Source organism: Hypanus sabinus, chromosome 9 (genome assembly GCF_030144855.1).
Source record: "Hypanus sabinus isolate sHypSab1 chromosome 9, sHypSab1.hap1, whole genome shotgun sequence".
NCBI classification, from domain to species: Eukaryota; Metazoa; Chordata; class Chondrichthyes; order Myliobatiformes; family Dasyatidae; genus Hypanus; species Hypanus sabinus.
In genome coordinates, this window is record NC_082714.1 from 165,481,439 (window position 1) to 165,497,918 (window position 16,480).

General features: G+C 45.5%; 1 protein-coding gene across 1 annotated transcript in view; it reads left to right on the forward strand.

Moving 5' to 3' along the window:
- LOC132400008 (DENN domain-containing protein 3-like) overlaps positions 1-16,480 on the forward strand; it is a 133,210-nt gene that overhangs the window by 96,030 nt on the left and 20,700 nt on the right. Inside the window, exon 14 of the mRNA XM_059981052.1 lies at positions 2,857-3,384. Within this exon, the coding sequence (XP_059837035.1) occupies positions 2,857-3,384 (528 nt within the window). The remainder of the gene's footprint in view (positions 1-2,856; positions 3,385-16,480) is intronic.

Sequence of the window (16,480 nt, forward strand, 5' to 3'; positions counted from 1 at the left end):
ATATGATGGCAGAATATAGCATTAATGCTAAGACTCGTGGCAGTGTGGAAGATCAGAGGGATCTTGGGGTCCGAGTCCATAGGACACTCAATACTGCTACACAGGTTGACTTTGTGGTTAAGAAAGCATATGGCGTATTGGCCTTCATCAATCATGGGTTTGAGTTTAAGAGCCGAGAGTTAATGTTGCAGCTCTAAAGGACCCTGATACCCCACTTAGAGTACTGTGCTCAATTCTGGTTGCCTTACTACAGGAAAGACATGGAAACCACAGAAAGGGTGCAGAGGAGATTTACAAGGATGTTGCCTGGATTGGGGAATATGCCTTATGAGAATAGGTTGAGTGAACTCGGCCTTTTCTCCTTGGAGAGACGGAGGATGAGAGGTGACCTGATAGAAGTGTACAGTATAATGAGAGACATGGATTGTCTGGATTGTGAGGCTTTTCCCCAAGGCTGAAATGGCTAGCATGAGAAGGTATAGCTTTAAGTTGCTTGGAAGTAGATACAGAGGAGATGTCAGGGGTAAGTTTTTTATGCAGAGAGTGGTGAGTGTGTGGAATGGGCTGCCGGCGACAGTGGTGGAGGTGGAAACGATAGGGTCTTCTAAGAGACTCCTGGATGGCTACATGGAGCTTAGAAGAATAGAGGGCAATGTTTAAAACCTAGATAGTTCTAAGGTAGGGACATGTTCAGCACAGCTTTGTGGACCGAAGGACCTGTATCGTGTTTTCCATGTTTTGACATTTCTAGACTGCAGTGGAGGCCAAATCTGTAAGTACATTTAAGGTGGAAGTTGATAGTTTCCTGATTGATTGGGGCATCAAAGGATATGGCGAGAAGGCAGATGTTTGGGGTTGAGTGAGATCTGGGAACAGCCATGATGGAATAGCAGAGCAGACTCAATGGCTGAATGCCCTAATTCTACTTCATTAACTTATGGTCTTTCCCTAATTAACCTAATTATGGTTAATGCACCATCCCTCATACATTCCTGGGGTCAGACACAGACTGAAGCTCCCTCCATGTCGACCCATCACACACTCCTGGAGTCAGACACAGAGTGCAGTTCCCTCCACACTATCCAATCGCACACTCCTGTGGACAGGCACAGAGTTAAGCTCCCCCTTCACTGTCCCATCACCCATTCCCATGGTCAAACACAGGGGGAAACTCCCTCTACACCATCCCATCATGCATTGGAAATTTGGAGGATAAGCAGTTTCCCAGAGGGATGCCTAGATCATGGGCAGAGACAAAAGATGCTCACTCCAAAGACATGGAGTAGGTTAATAGATCATTGTAAGTTGTTATGGTTAATCAGTATTGTGCCGTTGCTGGGGCAGCATGGCTCAAAGGGCCTGAAGGGTCTATTCTGCGGTGTATTGCTAAAGGAATTAACCAGCAGCGGAATAAAGTATCACGGTGCATGTTAACGTGTCAATGTGCAAGTGGAGCTCACTGTCATGTTCACAAGTGCCCCTGAGAGCAGCATCAGAGAAGCAACATTCACACGCAAAACATCAACTATACACACGATTTTCAAGAAGGGACAAAATTTGATCCAAACAAGAAGTCATAGAAACATAGAAAACCTACAGCACAATATAGGCCATTTGGCCCACAAAGCTGTACCTTAGAAATGACCATAGCCTTCTATTTTTCCAAGCTCCATGTACCTGTCCTTTAATGCAGAGTTTTTAAACTGGTCAGAGTGTTGCCTTGAGGTGGTGATCAGGGTTGTGCTGTTTGGTTCAAGAACCAAATGGTTGAAGGGAAGTAGCTGTACCTGAACCTGGTGGTGTGGGACTTCAGGTGTCTGTACCTCCTGCCCGATGAGAACTGCCAGAGCGTACTGTGGCCCTAATGGTGGGGGTCTTTGATGATGGATGTGGCCCACTTGAGGTAGTGCCTCCTGTAGGTTTGACTGATGGTTGGGGGGGGGGGGGGAAGTACTGGTGATGGGTTGAGCACACTATGCTCTGCAGTTTCTTGTTTCAGTGCATTTGATGGACTGAATGGCCTGTCGGAGGCTAGTCTGGTTGCATCTGATCCTTGCTGTGTTGGTAATGCCATGAAAGGATAACACGCAGATCTGAGAAGTGTTCCCAAATAATAAATTCAATATACATATACTGTAATTTATTTATTTATTGTTATTGTGTTTTTTCCTCTTCTGAATTATCAGCATTGAACTGCTGCTGCTGTTAACAAATTTCACATCACATGCCGATGATAATAAACTTGATTCTGTATTTTTAATAGTGTGAGTAGGACAGTGGTCAGAGTAAGGCTTTAAAGATCAACTTTATTTGCCACATGTACACTGGAACATTGAAACATACAATGAATGTACCTTTTGTATGAACAACCAACACAGTCCAAAGATCGTGCTGCGGGCACCCGTAAGTGTCGCCAGGCTGCCGGCACCAACATGGCCTGCCACAGCAGCAGTGACCCAGGTTCAGTTCCACTGACGTCCACAAGGAGTTTGTTTGATCTCCCTGGGATCGCACAGCTTTCCTCTGGACACTCCAGATGCCAAAGGTGTTCAGTTGTGCACAAGCTATGTTGATGCCAGAAGCAGGGCGACACTTGTGGTTGCTCCCAGCACATCCTCAAACGGTGTTGGTGTTGACTCATTTCAGTGTATGTTTCGATGGAAATATGACAAATAAAGCTGATCTTTAATAAACACGAGATTCTGCAGATGCTGGAAATCCAGAGCAACACACACAGAATGCTGGTGGAACTCAGCAGGTCAGGCAGCATGTGTGTCAAAACATTCACCAGGACTGGAAAGGAAGGGGGTAGAAGTCAGAATCTTGCTTTCTAATTGTCCTTTCATTGCCTCACAGGAGGAAAAGCCAAGGAGAAGCTGTCACTCCAGAGTCTTCAGCTGCCTCCCTTCCCCAGTGACCCACTGGAATCCCTCAGTGTCTCACATTACTACACCACGCTGGTTGTCCAGATATCCAGATACATGGAGCAGACAGCCAGCGAGGACACGGAGACGCTGGCTGTCTGCCTGTACCTGAGGGGCATCATCCGGCTGGCCCAGGGGCAGTGCCTCCAGGCCCTGTTGGACCTCCAGAACCTGGAGAAGATCGACATGAATGCCTTCCCACTGGAGCTGGTAAAACAAACACTGGAGCAGATGAGTGCGAAGGAGCTGCGTGGCGTTATGGAGACTGAGGAACTACAGGGTCTGCTTCACGATATCATGGAGAAACACTGGGACCGGGCGCAGCCCGAGCAGAGCGTCAAGGACTTTGAGCTGCCTCGTGTCCCTCTCAACGAGCAGGACTTCGCTGTCCACATCCAGGCCGCTGGCCTTGTCAGCAACCCCAGCACCATCAACACTCTCTTCAACATCCTTTCCGATGGTAAGTTACTGGAGATGTAGTGTTGTGGAACAAAGAAGTGGCAGACAAGCTGAATAAGTATTTCACATTAGTCTTCACTGTGGAAGACACTAGCAGTGTGCCAGATATTCAAGAGTGTTGAGAGAGAAGTGAGTGTAGCTGCTATTAGTAAAGAGAAGGTGCTTGGAATGTTGGAAGCTGTGAAGGTAGATAAATCACTGGGATCAGATGGACTACACCCTCGAGTTGGCTGAAGAGGTTAGTAATGATCTTTCAAGAATCACTAGGTTCTGGAATAGTTCCAGACGACTGGAAAATTGCAAATGTCAGTCCACTCTTCAGAAGGGAAAGAAGCAGAAGAGAGGAAATTATAGGCCAGTTAGCCTATATATGTTGGGAAGATGTTGGAGTTCCTTATTAAGGATGAGGTTTCAGGGTACTTGGAGGCACATGATAAAGTAAACCAAAGGTGTAGGCTGGTGACTCATGGTGTGCTGCAGGGGTTGGTGTTGAGACTGCTTCTTTTCACATTATATGTCAAAGAGTTGGATGAAAGAATTGATGGCTTTGTGGCCAAGTTTGTGGATAATGTGAAGATAGGTGGAGGGACAGGTAGTGTTGAGGAAGCAGAACTTAGACAGATTGAGAAAATGGGCAAAGAGGTGGCAGATAAGACCGTAAAATATAGGAACAGAGTAGGGCCATTTAGCCTATCAATTCTACTCTGCCATTTCATCATGGCTTATCTAATTTTCCTCTCAGTCCGAATCTCTTGCCTTCTCCAGGTATCTCTTCATGCCCTGATCAATGAAGAATCTATCAACCTCTGCCTTAAATATACATAAATATTTGGCCTCCACAAATGCCTGTGGCTAAGAATTCCATAGATTCACCATTCACTGGCTAAAGAAATTCCTCCCCATCTCCATTCTAAAAGGACGCCCCTCTATTCTGAGGCTGTGTCTGCTCATCTTAGACTCTCCCACCATAGGAAACACCCTCGCCACATCAACTATATTTTTTAAACACAGAAAATTCAAAATTCAGAGGTGCAAAGGGATTTGGGAATCCTTGTGCAGGTTTCCCAAAAAGTTAACTTGCAGTTTGAATAGTGATGAAGGCAAATGAAATGTTAAATTTATTTTGAGTGAACTAAATTGTAAGAACAACGATGAGATGCTGAGGCTTTTTAAGGCATTGGTCAGACCAGTATTGTGAGCAGTTTTGGGCCCCTTATTTAAGGAGAGATGTACTGGTGTTGTAGAGGATCCAGAGGATGTTTTGAGACTTGGGGGTGTTGTGGATAGTGTGGAGGGATGTCAGAGGTTACAGCGGGACAGCAACAGGATGCAAAAATGGGCTGAGAAGTGACAGATGGAGTTCAACCCAGATAAGTGTAAGGTGGTTCATTTTGGTAGGTCAAATAAGATGACAGAATATAGTATTAATGGTAAGACTCTTGGCAGTGTGGAGGATCAGAGGGATCTTGGGATCCGAGTCCAAAGGACACTCAAAGCTGCTGAGCAGGTTGACTCTGTTGTTAAGAAGGTATACAGTGCATTGGCCTTCATCAATCGTGGGATTGAGTTTAAGAGCAGAGAGGTAATGTTGCAGCTGTATAGGACCCTGGTCAGACCCCATTTGGAGTACTGTGCTCAGTTCTGGTCGCCTCACTACAGAAAAGATGTGGGAACCATAGAAAGGGTGCAGAGGAGATTTACAAGGATGTTGCCTGGATTGGGGAGTATGCCCCATGAGAATAGGTTGAGTGAACTTGGCCTTTTCTCCTTGAAGCGACAAAGGATGAGAGGTGACCTGATAGAGGTGTATAAGATGATGAGAGGCATTGATCGTGTGGATAGAGGCTTTTTCCCAGGGCTGAAATAGCTAACAGGAGAGGGCACAGTTTTAAGGTGCTTGGAAGTAGATACAGAGGAGATGTCCGGTAAATTTTTTATGCAGAGAGTGGTGAGTGCGTGGAATGGGCTGCTGGTGACAGTGGTGGAAGTGGATATGATAGGGTCTTTTAAGAGACTCCTGGGTAGGTACTTGGAGCTTAGAAAAATAGAGGGCTATATGTAACCCTGGGTAATTTCCAAAGTAAATACATATTTGGCACAGCATTGTGGGCTGAAGGGCCTGTATTGTGCTGTAGGTTTTCTATGTGTTTCAATGAGAGTAATTCCAGGAATGAAAGGGTTAATGTATGAGGAGCGCTTGATGGCTCTGTACCTGCTGGAATTGAGAAGAATAAGGGGGTGTGGGGGGTGGGGAATCTCACTGAAACCTATAAGCTATTGAAAAGCCTAGATAGAGTGGATGCAGAGAGAGTCTAGGACCACAGAACACAACCTCAGAACAGATCGGGGATCCCAACCTGGGGTTCATGGGGTTAACCCCTAGGTTAATGGTGGGGGTTTGCGGCATAAAAAAGGTTAGGAACCCTGGTATAGAGTGATATCCATTTAGAACAGAGATGAGAAGGTATTTCTTCAGCCAGAGGGTGGTGAATCTGTAAAATTCATCGCCACAGGTAAGTGGGGAGACCAAGTCATTGGGACTATTTAAAGTAGAGGTTGATAGGTTCCTGATCAATAAGGGTGTTCAAGGGTTATGGGGAGAAGGCAGAAGAATAGGGTTTAGAGGGATAATGGATCAGGGCAGACTCAATGGGCCCAGGGGCCCAATTCTGCTCCAATGCTTTATGGTCTTATAAAATCTCAATATAGTCAGGGGTGTGTCTGTTTGTCCTTTTGCCCTGTGTTCACTCCATTGGGGAAGGGAGGGCTATGGAGAGGTCACTCGAGGATGAGGTTGTCGCAATCACCAGGCCGGACATTTGAGAGTAAGGTGCCTCGATCACTGTGGGGGGAAGGCGATGTGCCTCATTCACTGGGGGCATAACACTTGAGGGTGATGGTGCCTCGATCACCAGGAATAGGATACTCAAGGACAATGCACCTCAGTCACTGGGGATGTAACACTCGAGGGTGAGGGGGCCTCGATCAAGGGGGGTGGAATACTCAAGGGTGATCTGCCTCGATCACTGGGGATGTAACACTCGAGGGTGAGAGTGCCACAATCACGAGGTGGGAGGGACTATTCGAGAGCAGTATGCTTCAGTCACCAGAAACAGGACATGCTGAAGATGGACTCAGCACTGATTGGCCATCTGTTCTTTCACTCCGTGCAGAGACACCCAAACGGGGAAAATCCGCAAAGGAAAAGAAAAAAATGAAATAAAATAAAGTGTCAGCAAACTCCTGTAAAGCCAGAGCTGCCGACCTCTCTGTGCCTCTGTGTGTGACCTCTCCTCCCTCTCCGTGTTACCTCTTCTTCCTCTCTGACTGACCTGTTCCTTCTCTTGTCCTGCTCCATGTGACCTGTCCCTCCACTCCCTCTCCATGTGACCTCTCCTTCCTCTCCTTGCTCTGTGTGACCTCCCCTCCCCTCCATTCCCTCTCCACATGGCCTCTTCCTCCTCCTCCCTGTGACCTCACCCTGCTCTCCTCGCTCTCTCTCCTCTTCAACCTCGGTTACGTACCTGTAATGGTTTAAATGAACCAGCAGCAATAGACCACGTCTGGAGTTTGGTTTTGACGTTAAAACCACTACCTTTATTAGTATCTACTTAATATAGTGACTTAAACAAAAAAAATCAAAAGTAAGCAGTGTTATGAGTATACATATGTGTAAGTATAACTTACAAACTCTTGAGCTCAGAGACACTAGGCTTATAATCTTGAGATGGTAAGATATGAAAGTTCAGTTCATCCACGGATTAAATGATGTGAGAGAGATATTTGTAATCCAGGGTGAATGGTGAGAGAAGGCATTTATGTCATATTCCACAGGTTCCACGGTGGTAAAACAGGATAACAATCTCCGTAGGTTTTATCCATCGTCGTTCCAAATCCATTTACGAATTATCACCAATAGTGGCTTATCACAGGGGTACCATCTTCAAAAGGAACTACCACCCAGGAAAGGGTTATCACATATGTAGATTCCACAAGGTTGCCCCAATCACACAACAGGATAGTCACTTATCAATGTGCTGGGTCAATGCTCAACCAACCCTTGTGGGCACTCGAAAGTTCCAACCAGTGACCCCTTAGTCACTGGCTTCCTTCCATTGTCCGACTCCAACTGCGACTGACTGTGTGTGAGTGAGAGTCCTTGCTTAAATCAAAACAAGCTGCAGAGTCAAATAGTTCCGCCCTTTCTCTCTTAGTAATAACAGTCCACGGCAAGATAAACCTAGGGGTTCATCACACTCTCCCCCAAAAAAAGAAGATTTTGATCAAAGAACAAAATTTTAACTGCAAACTATAAAAAGTAAAACAATATATATGTGATTATCATATAACATGTTGCAGAAGCGTATACAAGTACCAGTTTTTTTCTTGAAATTAGCATCTGGACAGACAATCTGCAATGATATTTTCTGTGCCTTTCACAAGCTTTATTACCATATCATATTCCTGCAAAATCAGAATGTGTGGTTGAACTGGAGTCTGATTAACCATTTTCTTTCACCATGTATATGCAAACATTCACCCTAGGAATACGGTAAACATCTGTCTTTGTTACTGCATTTACCTTCCTATAATCAGTACAAAATCTAACGCTACCGTCAGTTTTGGGCACAATAACACAGGGTGAGGCCCAATCTGATGTTGACAGCCTGGTAATACCATTTTTCAGTATATATTCAATCTCCTGCTCAGCCAATTTACTCTTTTCTATGTTCATGCGATAGGGGTGCTGCTTAATTGGGTCAGCTTGACCAACATCTACGTCATGCACAGCGACCGAAATTTGTTTGGGTACATTGGGAAACAAATCTTCAAACTTTAGGATTAATTCTTTCAGTTGTTGTTGTTGCTCCTTTGCTGCAAATGGACCAATTCATTATCAATATTTTCCAAAATAACGGAGTTCATAAGCCTCACTGAGACTATATTTGGCTTGCTGAAATTCTCAGACGAGTCAGTTATCCCTTTCTCAGGCCCTCTAGTTTCACAACAACACTCACAGATGACGTCTCCGGGTCAAAGTAATGCTTTATCATATTTACATGTACCAACTGTATGGGTTTTCTTCAATCGGGTGTTTTAATAACAAAATTCAAAGAATCCATTTTAGAGATTATTTCATATGCTAACCTTTGCTTGGAGTTGATTTGTCAACATTGAAAATAACACCAATACTTTGCCTCCTAAGTGATATGTCTGTTCTCAAGCTCACTTATCATACCAACGTTTCGTGTTATTTTGAGAATTCTGTAGGTTTTGTCTTGCGAGGCTACAAACTTGGTGTAATTTATTTTTGAACTCCAAAACATAGCTTAACAAGCTAACATGCACTTTTTCATCAGTCCACTGTTCCCTCAGCAAGGTCAAAGATCCCCTCACTCTGTGACCAAATATGAGTTAAAATAGACCAAACCCAGCGATTCCTGCACTAATTCTCTTACGGCAAATAGGAGCAAATGTACCCCCTCATCCCAGTCTTTTCCATCCTCAATACAATATGTCTTAATCATTGTTTTGAGGATAGATGGCAATGGTCCAACACAGTCCACTATAACTTTGGAAAAAGATTCACCAAATGCAGGTATAGGCCACTGGGATGGCCTAATTAGGTTTACCCACAACTTGACAGATGTGACAGGTTCTGCAAAAGGTCACAACATCTCTCCTCAGATTAGGCCAGTAAAATTCTTTCCTGATCCTTTTTACAGTTTTATTCACCCCAAAATGTCCACCTAAAGGCACACTGTGAGCCAAAGTCAAAATTTCAGTCCTATAGACTTTAGGAACTACAACTTGGTGAACAATTGTCCATTCCTCATTCACAGGTACAGTAGGTGGTCTCCACTTCCTCATCAATACCCCATCCTTGAGGTAGTACCCTACTGGCACTTTTTAATCTGATCATCTGAGAGAGCAGTTTCTTTTAAAGCTTCAATCTCAGGATCTTGATTTTGTTCTGCTACAAACTCCTTCCTAGACAAAGATAAACCTTTCTCATCAGATTTACTCTCTGAATCCTGTTGAAATAATGAAGGCAGAAAAGTCCCTGACAAGTCATCATCACCTAAATCCTGATTTTGGCTATCCTAGGCATCAGAGCTATGCTCTACAGAACTGTCTGCATTGGCAGACTTTTTAGTCATGCTTTGTGTTACTGCGCAGGCATGATAAATATCAACATCCATCTGTGGGTCATCAGTGGCAGGCTTATTTGTCAGCTGCACTGCTGGATGAACTTCACCCCCTGCTATGTCATTTCCTAACAACAAAGAACACCCTTCATCGGTAACTTGGGTTGATTCCCTATCTTGACAGGTCCTGAATACAAACCAGACTTGAAAATTACCTTATGCAGAGGTACAGAAACAACACCTTTAATAAGATTTACCTCATCAATTTTAGTCTCATCACCCAACTAATATAAGTGACTGAGAAGCCCCATCATTTTATATCAGATGGGTTGGTGTCAGTGAATGAGGGGTCAACCCTGGTACCAGTGAAAATTCTTCGACACACTGGGGCTTCTCAGCCCTTAACAGTCCTTAACTGAGCCTCAACAGCACGTTCAGAACCCAGTGGGTTTTTAGGTGCTTCAGCATATTGAACACAAGCATTTGGGACTGCCTCCTTTTCCTTTTCCCTTCTCTTCTTCAGAATGGAACAATGTGACCAGCTTTTTTACAATAGTAACAAGTAAGACCAGAATATTTCCCCTTCAACTGCCTCCCCTGCCATCCTTACTTTTGTCACTAGTTCCCAGTTTAATTTCTGGTTTACACTGTGGGTTATGCCTGCTACTCTTTTGGGAGTTATTCGGGGCAAACTTAGCCTTGTGGGTTAAAGCAAACTCAGCTACTAATCTAGCAGACTCTCGTAAAGTGGCAGTATCCTTTTCATCTAAATATGTCTTTATGTCATCAAGGACACACCTTTTGAATTCTTCAATCAAAATCAACTCTTTCAAGCTGTTAAAATCATCATTTACCTTCTTAGATGTGTACCAATGATTAAAATACACAAGCTTCTCATAAGCAAATTCCACATAAGTTTGAGTCATAGACTTCTTCAAATTTCTAAACCTTTGTCTACAAGCTTCCAGAACCATCTCATATTTACTGCCCATTTCACAATATCATAATTAGCTGCAGCTTCAAGTGATAGGGCCAAATAAGCTTGTTGAGCTTTACCCATGTTGCCATGGGTGGCAGTGGAGGCCAAGTCATTGGGTGTATTTAAGGCAGATATTGATAGGTATCTGAGTAGCCAGGGCATCAAAGGTTATGGTGAGAAGGTGGGGGAGTGGGACTAAATGGAAGAATAGATCACCTCATGATAAAATGGCAGAGCAGACTTGATGGGCCGAATGGCTGACTTCTGCTCCTTATAGTCTTAAATACACTTTGTAACAAAACAGGCCAACTTCTTTTTGGCCAATTTTGACTCTGAGCTGCTTTTTAAAAATGCAATAAGTATTTATCAATTTCTGTTTCGTCAAATGGAGGTACCAATTTAACCTCCCAACTGGCACTAAACCCGTTGCTAGGGTCTAACACTAGACCTCCCTGCTGCAATCTCTCTATCTTTTTCAGCTCAAACCACCTCTATTTTTCTGCTTCCACCCTCTGTTTTTCTACCTCTGCTCTCTGTTTGTCCGCTCCCTCAGCCTCAACCTGCCTTTGCCTTTCCTCAGCCTCAAACTTAAGTTGTTGTAACTTTATTTGTTCCAACTGTAACTGCTGCTCAGGGTTAACTGGTTTACTTTCAGGAAACACCTCCAACTCCTCCACTTTAAACACATCTGTGGATACATAATACTCAGCTATTATCCTCTGAATCTGTGCCCTCCTTGTTGTCAATTTCACCTTAGTAAGTTTTTTAACTTTTTAGCAATACTCAACAACTCAAACCTTTTGGCATCTTCTAATGCTTCAGAGGTTGGCGCTTCCAGAAATTTATCAACATCCATTGCTGCTGATTTCCCCTCACACAAGTAAATCAAAAGGGATTCCCCAATCAAATCAGTATTTGATCAATCAATAAGCCCCCAAATTTGTTCATGTCCCGGACACAGGCCCCTATTTTGTTGTGTACCCATAACAGTTTAAATGAACCAGCAGCAATAGACCACGCCTGGAGTCTGGTTTTGATGTTAAAACCACTACCTTTATTAGTATCTACTTAATATAGCAACTTAAACAAGAAAAATCAAAAGTGAACAGTGTTATGAGTATACATATGTGTAAGTATAACTTCCAAACCATTGAGCTTGAGGGGTGGGGGGGCACCAGGCTTAAAATCTTGAGGTGGTAAGGTATGAAAGTTCAGTTCATCCGCAGATTAAATGATGTGAGAGAAATATTTGTAATCCAAGGTGAATGTCGAGAGAAGGCATTTATGTTGTATTCCACAGGTTCCACGGTGGTAAAACAGGATAATAATCACCGTAGGTTTTATCTGTTGTCGTTCCAAATCCATTTACGAATTATCACTAATAGTAGCTTGTCACAGGGGTACTGTCTTCAAAGGGAACTACCATCCAGGAAAGGGTTAACACAGGTAGATTCCACAAGGTTGCCCCAATCACACAACAGGATAGCCACTTATCGATGTGCTGGGTCAATGCTCAACCAACCCTTGTGGGCACTCGAAAGTTCCAACCAGTGACCCCTTAGTCACTGGTTTCCTTCCATTGTCCGACTCCAACTGCGACTGACTGTGTGTGAGTGAGAGTCCTTGCTTAAATCAAAACAAGCTGCAGAGTCAAATAGTTCCGCCCCTCTCTCTCTTAGTAATAACAGTCCACGGCAAGATAAACCAAGGGGTTCATCACACTTTACCATATGATCCCTCCCTCCCCTCCTCCCTCTCCATTTGACCTCCCCTCCTTCCTCTCCGTGTGACCTCTCCTCCATCTACTTCTACTACTCCCTCTCCGTGTGACCTCTCCTCCATCTACTTCTACTACTCCCTCTCCGTGTGATCTCTCTTCCCTCTCCTCACTTACCTCTCTCTCCCTCCCTCTCCTTATAATCTCTCCCTCCCTTCTTCCCTCTCCGTGTGATCTCTCTTCCCTCTCCTCACTTATCTCTCTCTCCCTCCCTCTCCTTATAACCGCTCCCTCCCTTCTTCCCTCTCCGTGTGATCTCTCTTCCCTCTCCTCACTTACCTCTCTCTCCCTCCCTCTCCTTATAACCGCTCCCTCCCTTCGTCCCTGTCTGTGTGACCTCTCCTCATTCTCCATGAAGAATGTTCCCCAGGAACACATCCGATGTCCTGAATCTGGATTAAGCCCTTCCCTCTACTTGCCCCTTCCTTCTGCCTCCTTGGGGCCCTCCCCATATTTCTCTCCCTCACCTCTATTGTCCCTCTGCTGTCCTTCACTGTGGCCCCCCTTCCTTGTCTGCCTGCCCCTCCATCCTTGCTCCCAGTGCCCCTTCCTCTCCACCCATTACCTCTACTCCAAGATTCCTTCCCAATCCCCTCCCCATATTCTTTCCTGCTACCAGCCACCAATCATTGATGTTTGTGGGATCCTGCTATGCACCCTATGGCCACTGGTCTTGTCAACACATCAACAGTGCATGTTAGGAGGAAGTGCACTGGGGCAGGGAGGGGATGTCTTGGCTGATGGGGGGGAGAAGATTTTCTCTCACCTCACTGCCAGTGCTATTGATGGGGTCTGAGCTAGGGACAGACAGATGTCCCTTTCACAGTTCCAGCACAAGAGATCCAGTGTTTGCTGGAAATCCAGAGCAACACACACAAAGTGCTGCAGGAACTCAGAAGGTCAGGCAGCATCTATGGAGAGGAATAAAAAGCCAACATTTCAAGCAGAGAAAGGAAGTGGGAGGATAAGAGGGTTGGGGGGCGTTGAGGAGAACAAGCTGGATGATGATAGGTTGATAGGCAAAGCCAGATGGATGGGAGGGGAGTGAAGTATAAAGCTGGGAGGTGATGGATGAAAAAGGTAAAGGTGGAGAGGGAGGAATCTGATAGGAGAGGAGGGTTGACCATGGGAGGGGCACACCAGGGGGAGATTATCACAGGTGAGGGGCAGAGGTAAGAGGCTAGAGCGGGAAATGAAAAGGGGGAAGGGGGAGAGGGAAAAATAGCCAGAAGTCAGTGGAATCAAAGTTCATGCCATCAGGTTGGAGACTAGTTAGGTCGTCCATTCTACTGGTGGAACCAGCGGGTCCAGGGCTCAGACACAGATGCTGTCAGCATAATTCCAGAGCCTCTCCCTCTCTTTAACCACACTGTGCCCCTAATGCAGTCTGACCAGCGCTTTGTACAATGGCGATGGGGCTCCCACCTCCCAGCCTCAGTACGTGAGGGCAATTGTGCAGAAAACCCTTTGCTGCTCTATCCACCTGTGTCAGGGACCATAAACTGGGTGCCTGTGTCCATCCACACACCCTGACCCTAATAATGGAAATCTTGAGAAACACACACAAAATGCTGGAGGAACCCAGCACATCAGGCAGCATCTATGGAAGGGAATAAACTTTTTGGTCCAAGGATTGGAAAAGACATGGGTGGGGGGGAGGCCACACCTCATTCCATCTGGGTAGCCTCCAACCTGAGAGGCTTTACATCGATCTCTGCAACTTCTCGTAATTTCATCCCCCCCCCCACCACCCCAAAGGGTCTCAGCCTGAAACGTTGACTGTTCATTCATTTCATCAATGCTGCCTGACCTGCTGAGTTTGTGTACCGTTTACTGTAAATGTCCTGCTGGCACTTGGCGAACAAAAACCGTTGGATGCATCTAGAGCAGCGGCTTGTTCCAAGCAGGGAGAGAGGTGACAGGGCTTGCGGCTGGTGCCCACCATTTTCCCTAACACCAGGGAGGTCGATGGAGTCTCATATCAGAGGACACAGCTTCAGAACAGAGGGATGTCTCTTTAGAACAGCGATGTGGAGGAATGTCTTTTGCCAGAGGGTGGTGAGTTTGTGGAATTCATTGCCAAAGTTGGCATTGGAGGCCAAGTCATTGGTATATTTAAAGTGAAGGTTGATTAATCAGGGTGTCAAAGGTTATGGGGGGGAGGCAGGAGAGTAAGGTTGAAATGGATAATAAATCAGCCATGGCAGAAGGGGAGAGCAGATTCGATGGGCCAAGTGGCCTAATTCTGCTCCTATATTTTATGGTCTAATACCCTTAGCCACTTCCTCTGGCAGCCCGTTCCACAGGGTGGAAAAGTTTCCCCTCAAACTGAGCAGAGCTTGCTCTCAATCTCTGCTCTGTAAAGGATTGGGGAATGTCTCCTGTGTCTGGTGAATGATGCTGCTCACTGCTGTCAAACAGTCAGGCACTGAAAGCAAAAGGTGAAGGTGATACTCAGCAGGTAAGGCAGCATCCTTGGGGAAAGAAGCTGAGCTTACTCTTCATATTGGTGACTCCTTCAGGAGTCAAGAGTGAGAAGTTGGTCCTTTCCCTGTTGCTGCTCTCTGACCTGTTCATCGCACGTCCTGTTTTTACTTCAGCTGTCTTCCTCAATAGAGGATTGGCCAGAGAGAGAGGGACTGTCTCCCGTGCTGGGTGGTGACAGAGCCTAGATCTGGGGGAAGAAGATTAGCCTCCAAGCAGTCTGTCTGTGTGGTCAGGGGAAGCTTCCTCTCACACATAAAGGTAGACCGATCCCTCACCCCAAACATAGTGTGGATATTGGGGAACATGAGTTCTCCCACAGAGGTGAGGGCGGTAATTTGTGGAGGAAACAATTTTAACGTACATTCATGATTGCACCATCTGGCCTTGTTCTGTACCTGTGTAATAGGTTTGAGGGGCAGCGTCCTCCTGTGTGCCTGTGACCCAGGGCAGAAAGCTGTGAAAACCCTGGTGGACTGAATGGCTTCTTTCTCCTCTGGTAGAGCTTACAACGTGCACCGTACAGCATAGAAACTGACCATTCAGCCCACAATGTCCTGATCTAAATCAGCTAATGATACCTCATCTCTTCTGCTTGCCCACTGTCCGTATCGCTCCACTCTCAGCACATTCATGTGTCTATCTCAGAGCCTCTTAAACACCTCTGTAGTATCTGCCTCCACTATCCCCTCACATCTCCTTTGAAATTACCCCCCTCACCTTAAATGCATTCCCTCTGGTATGAAACATTTCACCCCTGGCATAAAAATGCCAGCTGTGCACTCTCTTTCTCTGTCTCGCAGACTTACAAACCTCTATTAGATCTCCCCTCAGCTGCCATTGCTCCAGAAACTACAATCCAATCCAATTTGTCCAACCTCTCATTAGAACAATGCTCTCTAATCCAGGCAGCATCCTGGTAAATCTCTTCTGCAGCTTCTCCAAAGCATTAACATCCTCCCTGTGATGGGACAACCAGAACTGTACTCAATACTCCAAATGAAGCCTAACCAGAATTTTATAAAGCTGCAATACAACTCAACTCAATGCCTCGATTAATAAAAGCATGCATACCATATGCTATCTTAACCACCCTATCAACCTGGAATCCAAGATCCCTCTCCTCATCAACACTGTAACAGTGTACTGTCTCTTTGCATTTGACCTACCAAGGTGACTCTTGAACTCAGTGCCTTGACTGATAAGGACAAGTGGGTGAGTACCTCTCTGTATTTTACTGCACATCCTGGTGTGATTCTACACTGGTATCCTCACATCAGACATTACTGTCTGGTTATTGAGTCCATCTTCCCCACAACATCCTGGTGTGATTCTGCACTGGTATCCTCACATCAGACATTACTGTCTGGTTATTGAGTCCATCTTCCCCACAACATCCTGGTGTGATTCTGCACTGGTATCCTCACATCAGACATTACTGTCTGGTTATTGAGTCCATCTTCCCCACAACATCCTGGTGTGATTCTGCACTGGCGTCACAGACAGTATCCACACATCAGCCATTACCGTCTGGTTGGGTGCAGCTTCCTCTCACAATGTATACAAACTACAGTCAGGTCGGCAGAAAAGGTCATCGGCTGCAGTCTACCATCACTGCAAGGCTTGTATGTGTCTGAGACAGAAGTGGGCAGGAAAAGTCACTGTGGACGCTACCCACCCTGCAAACTGCCTTTTCCACAAGCTCCCT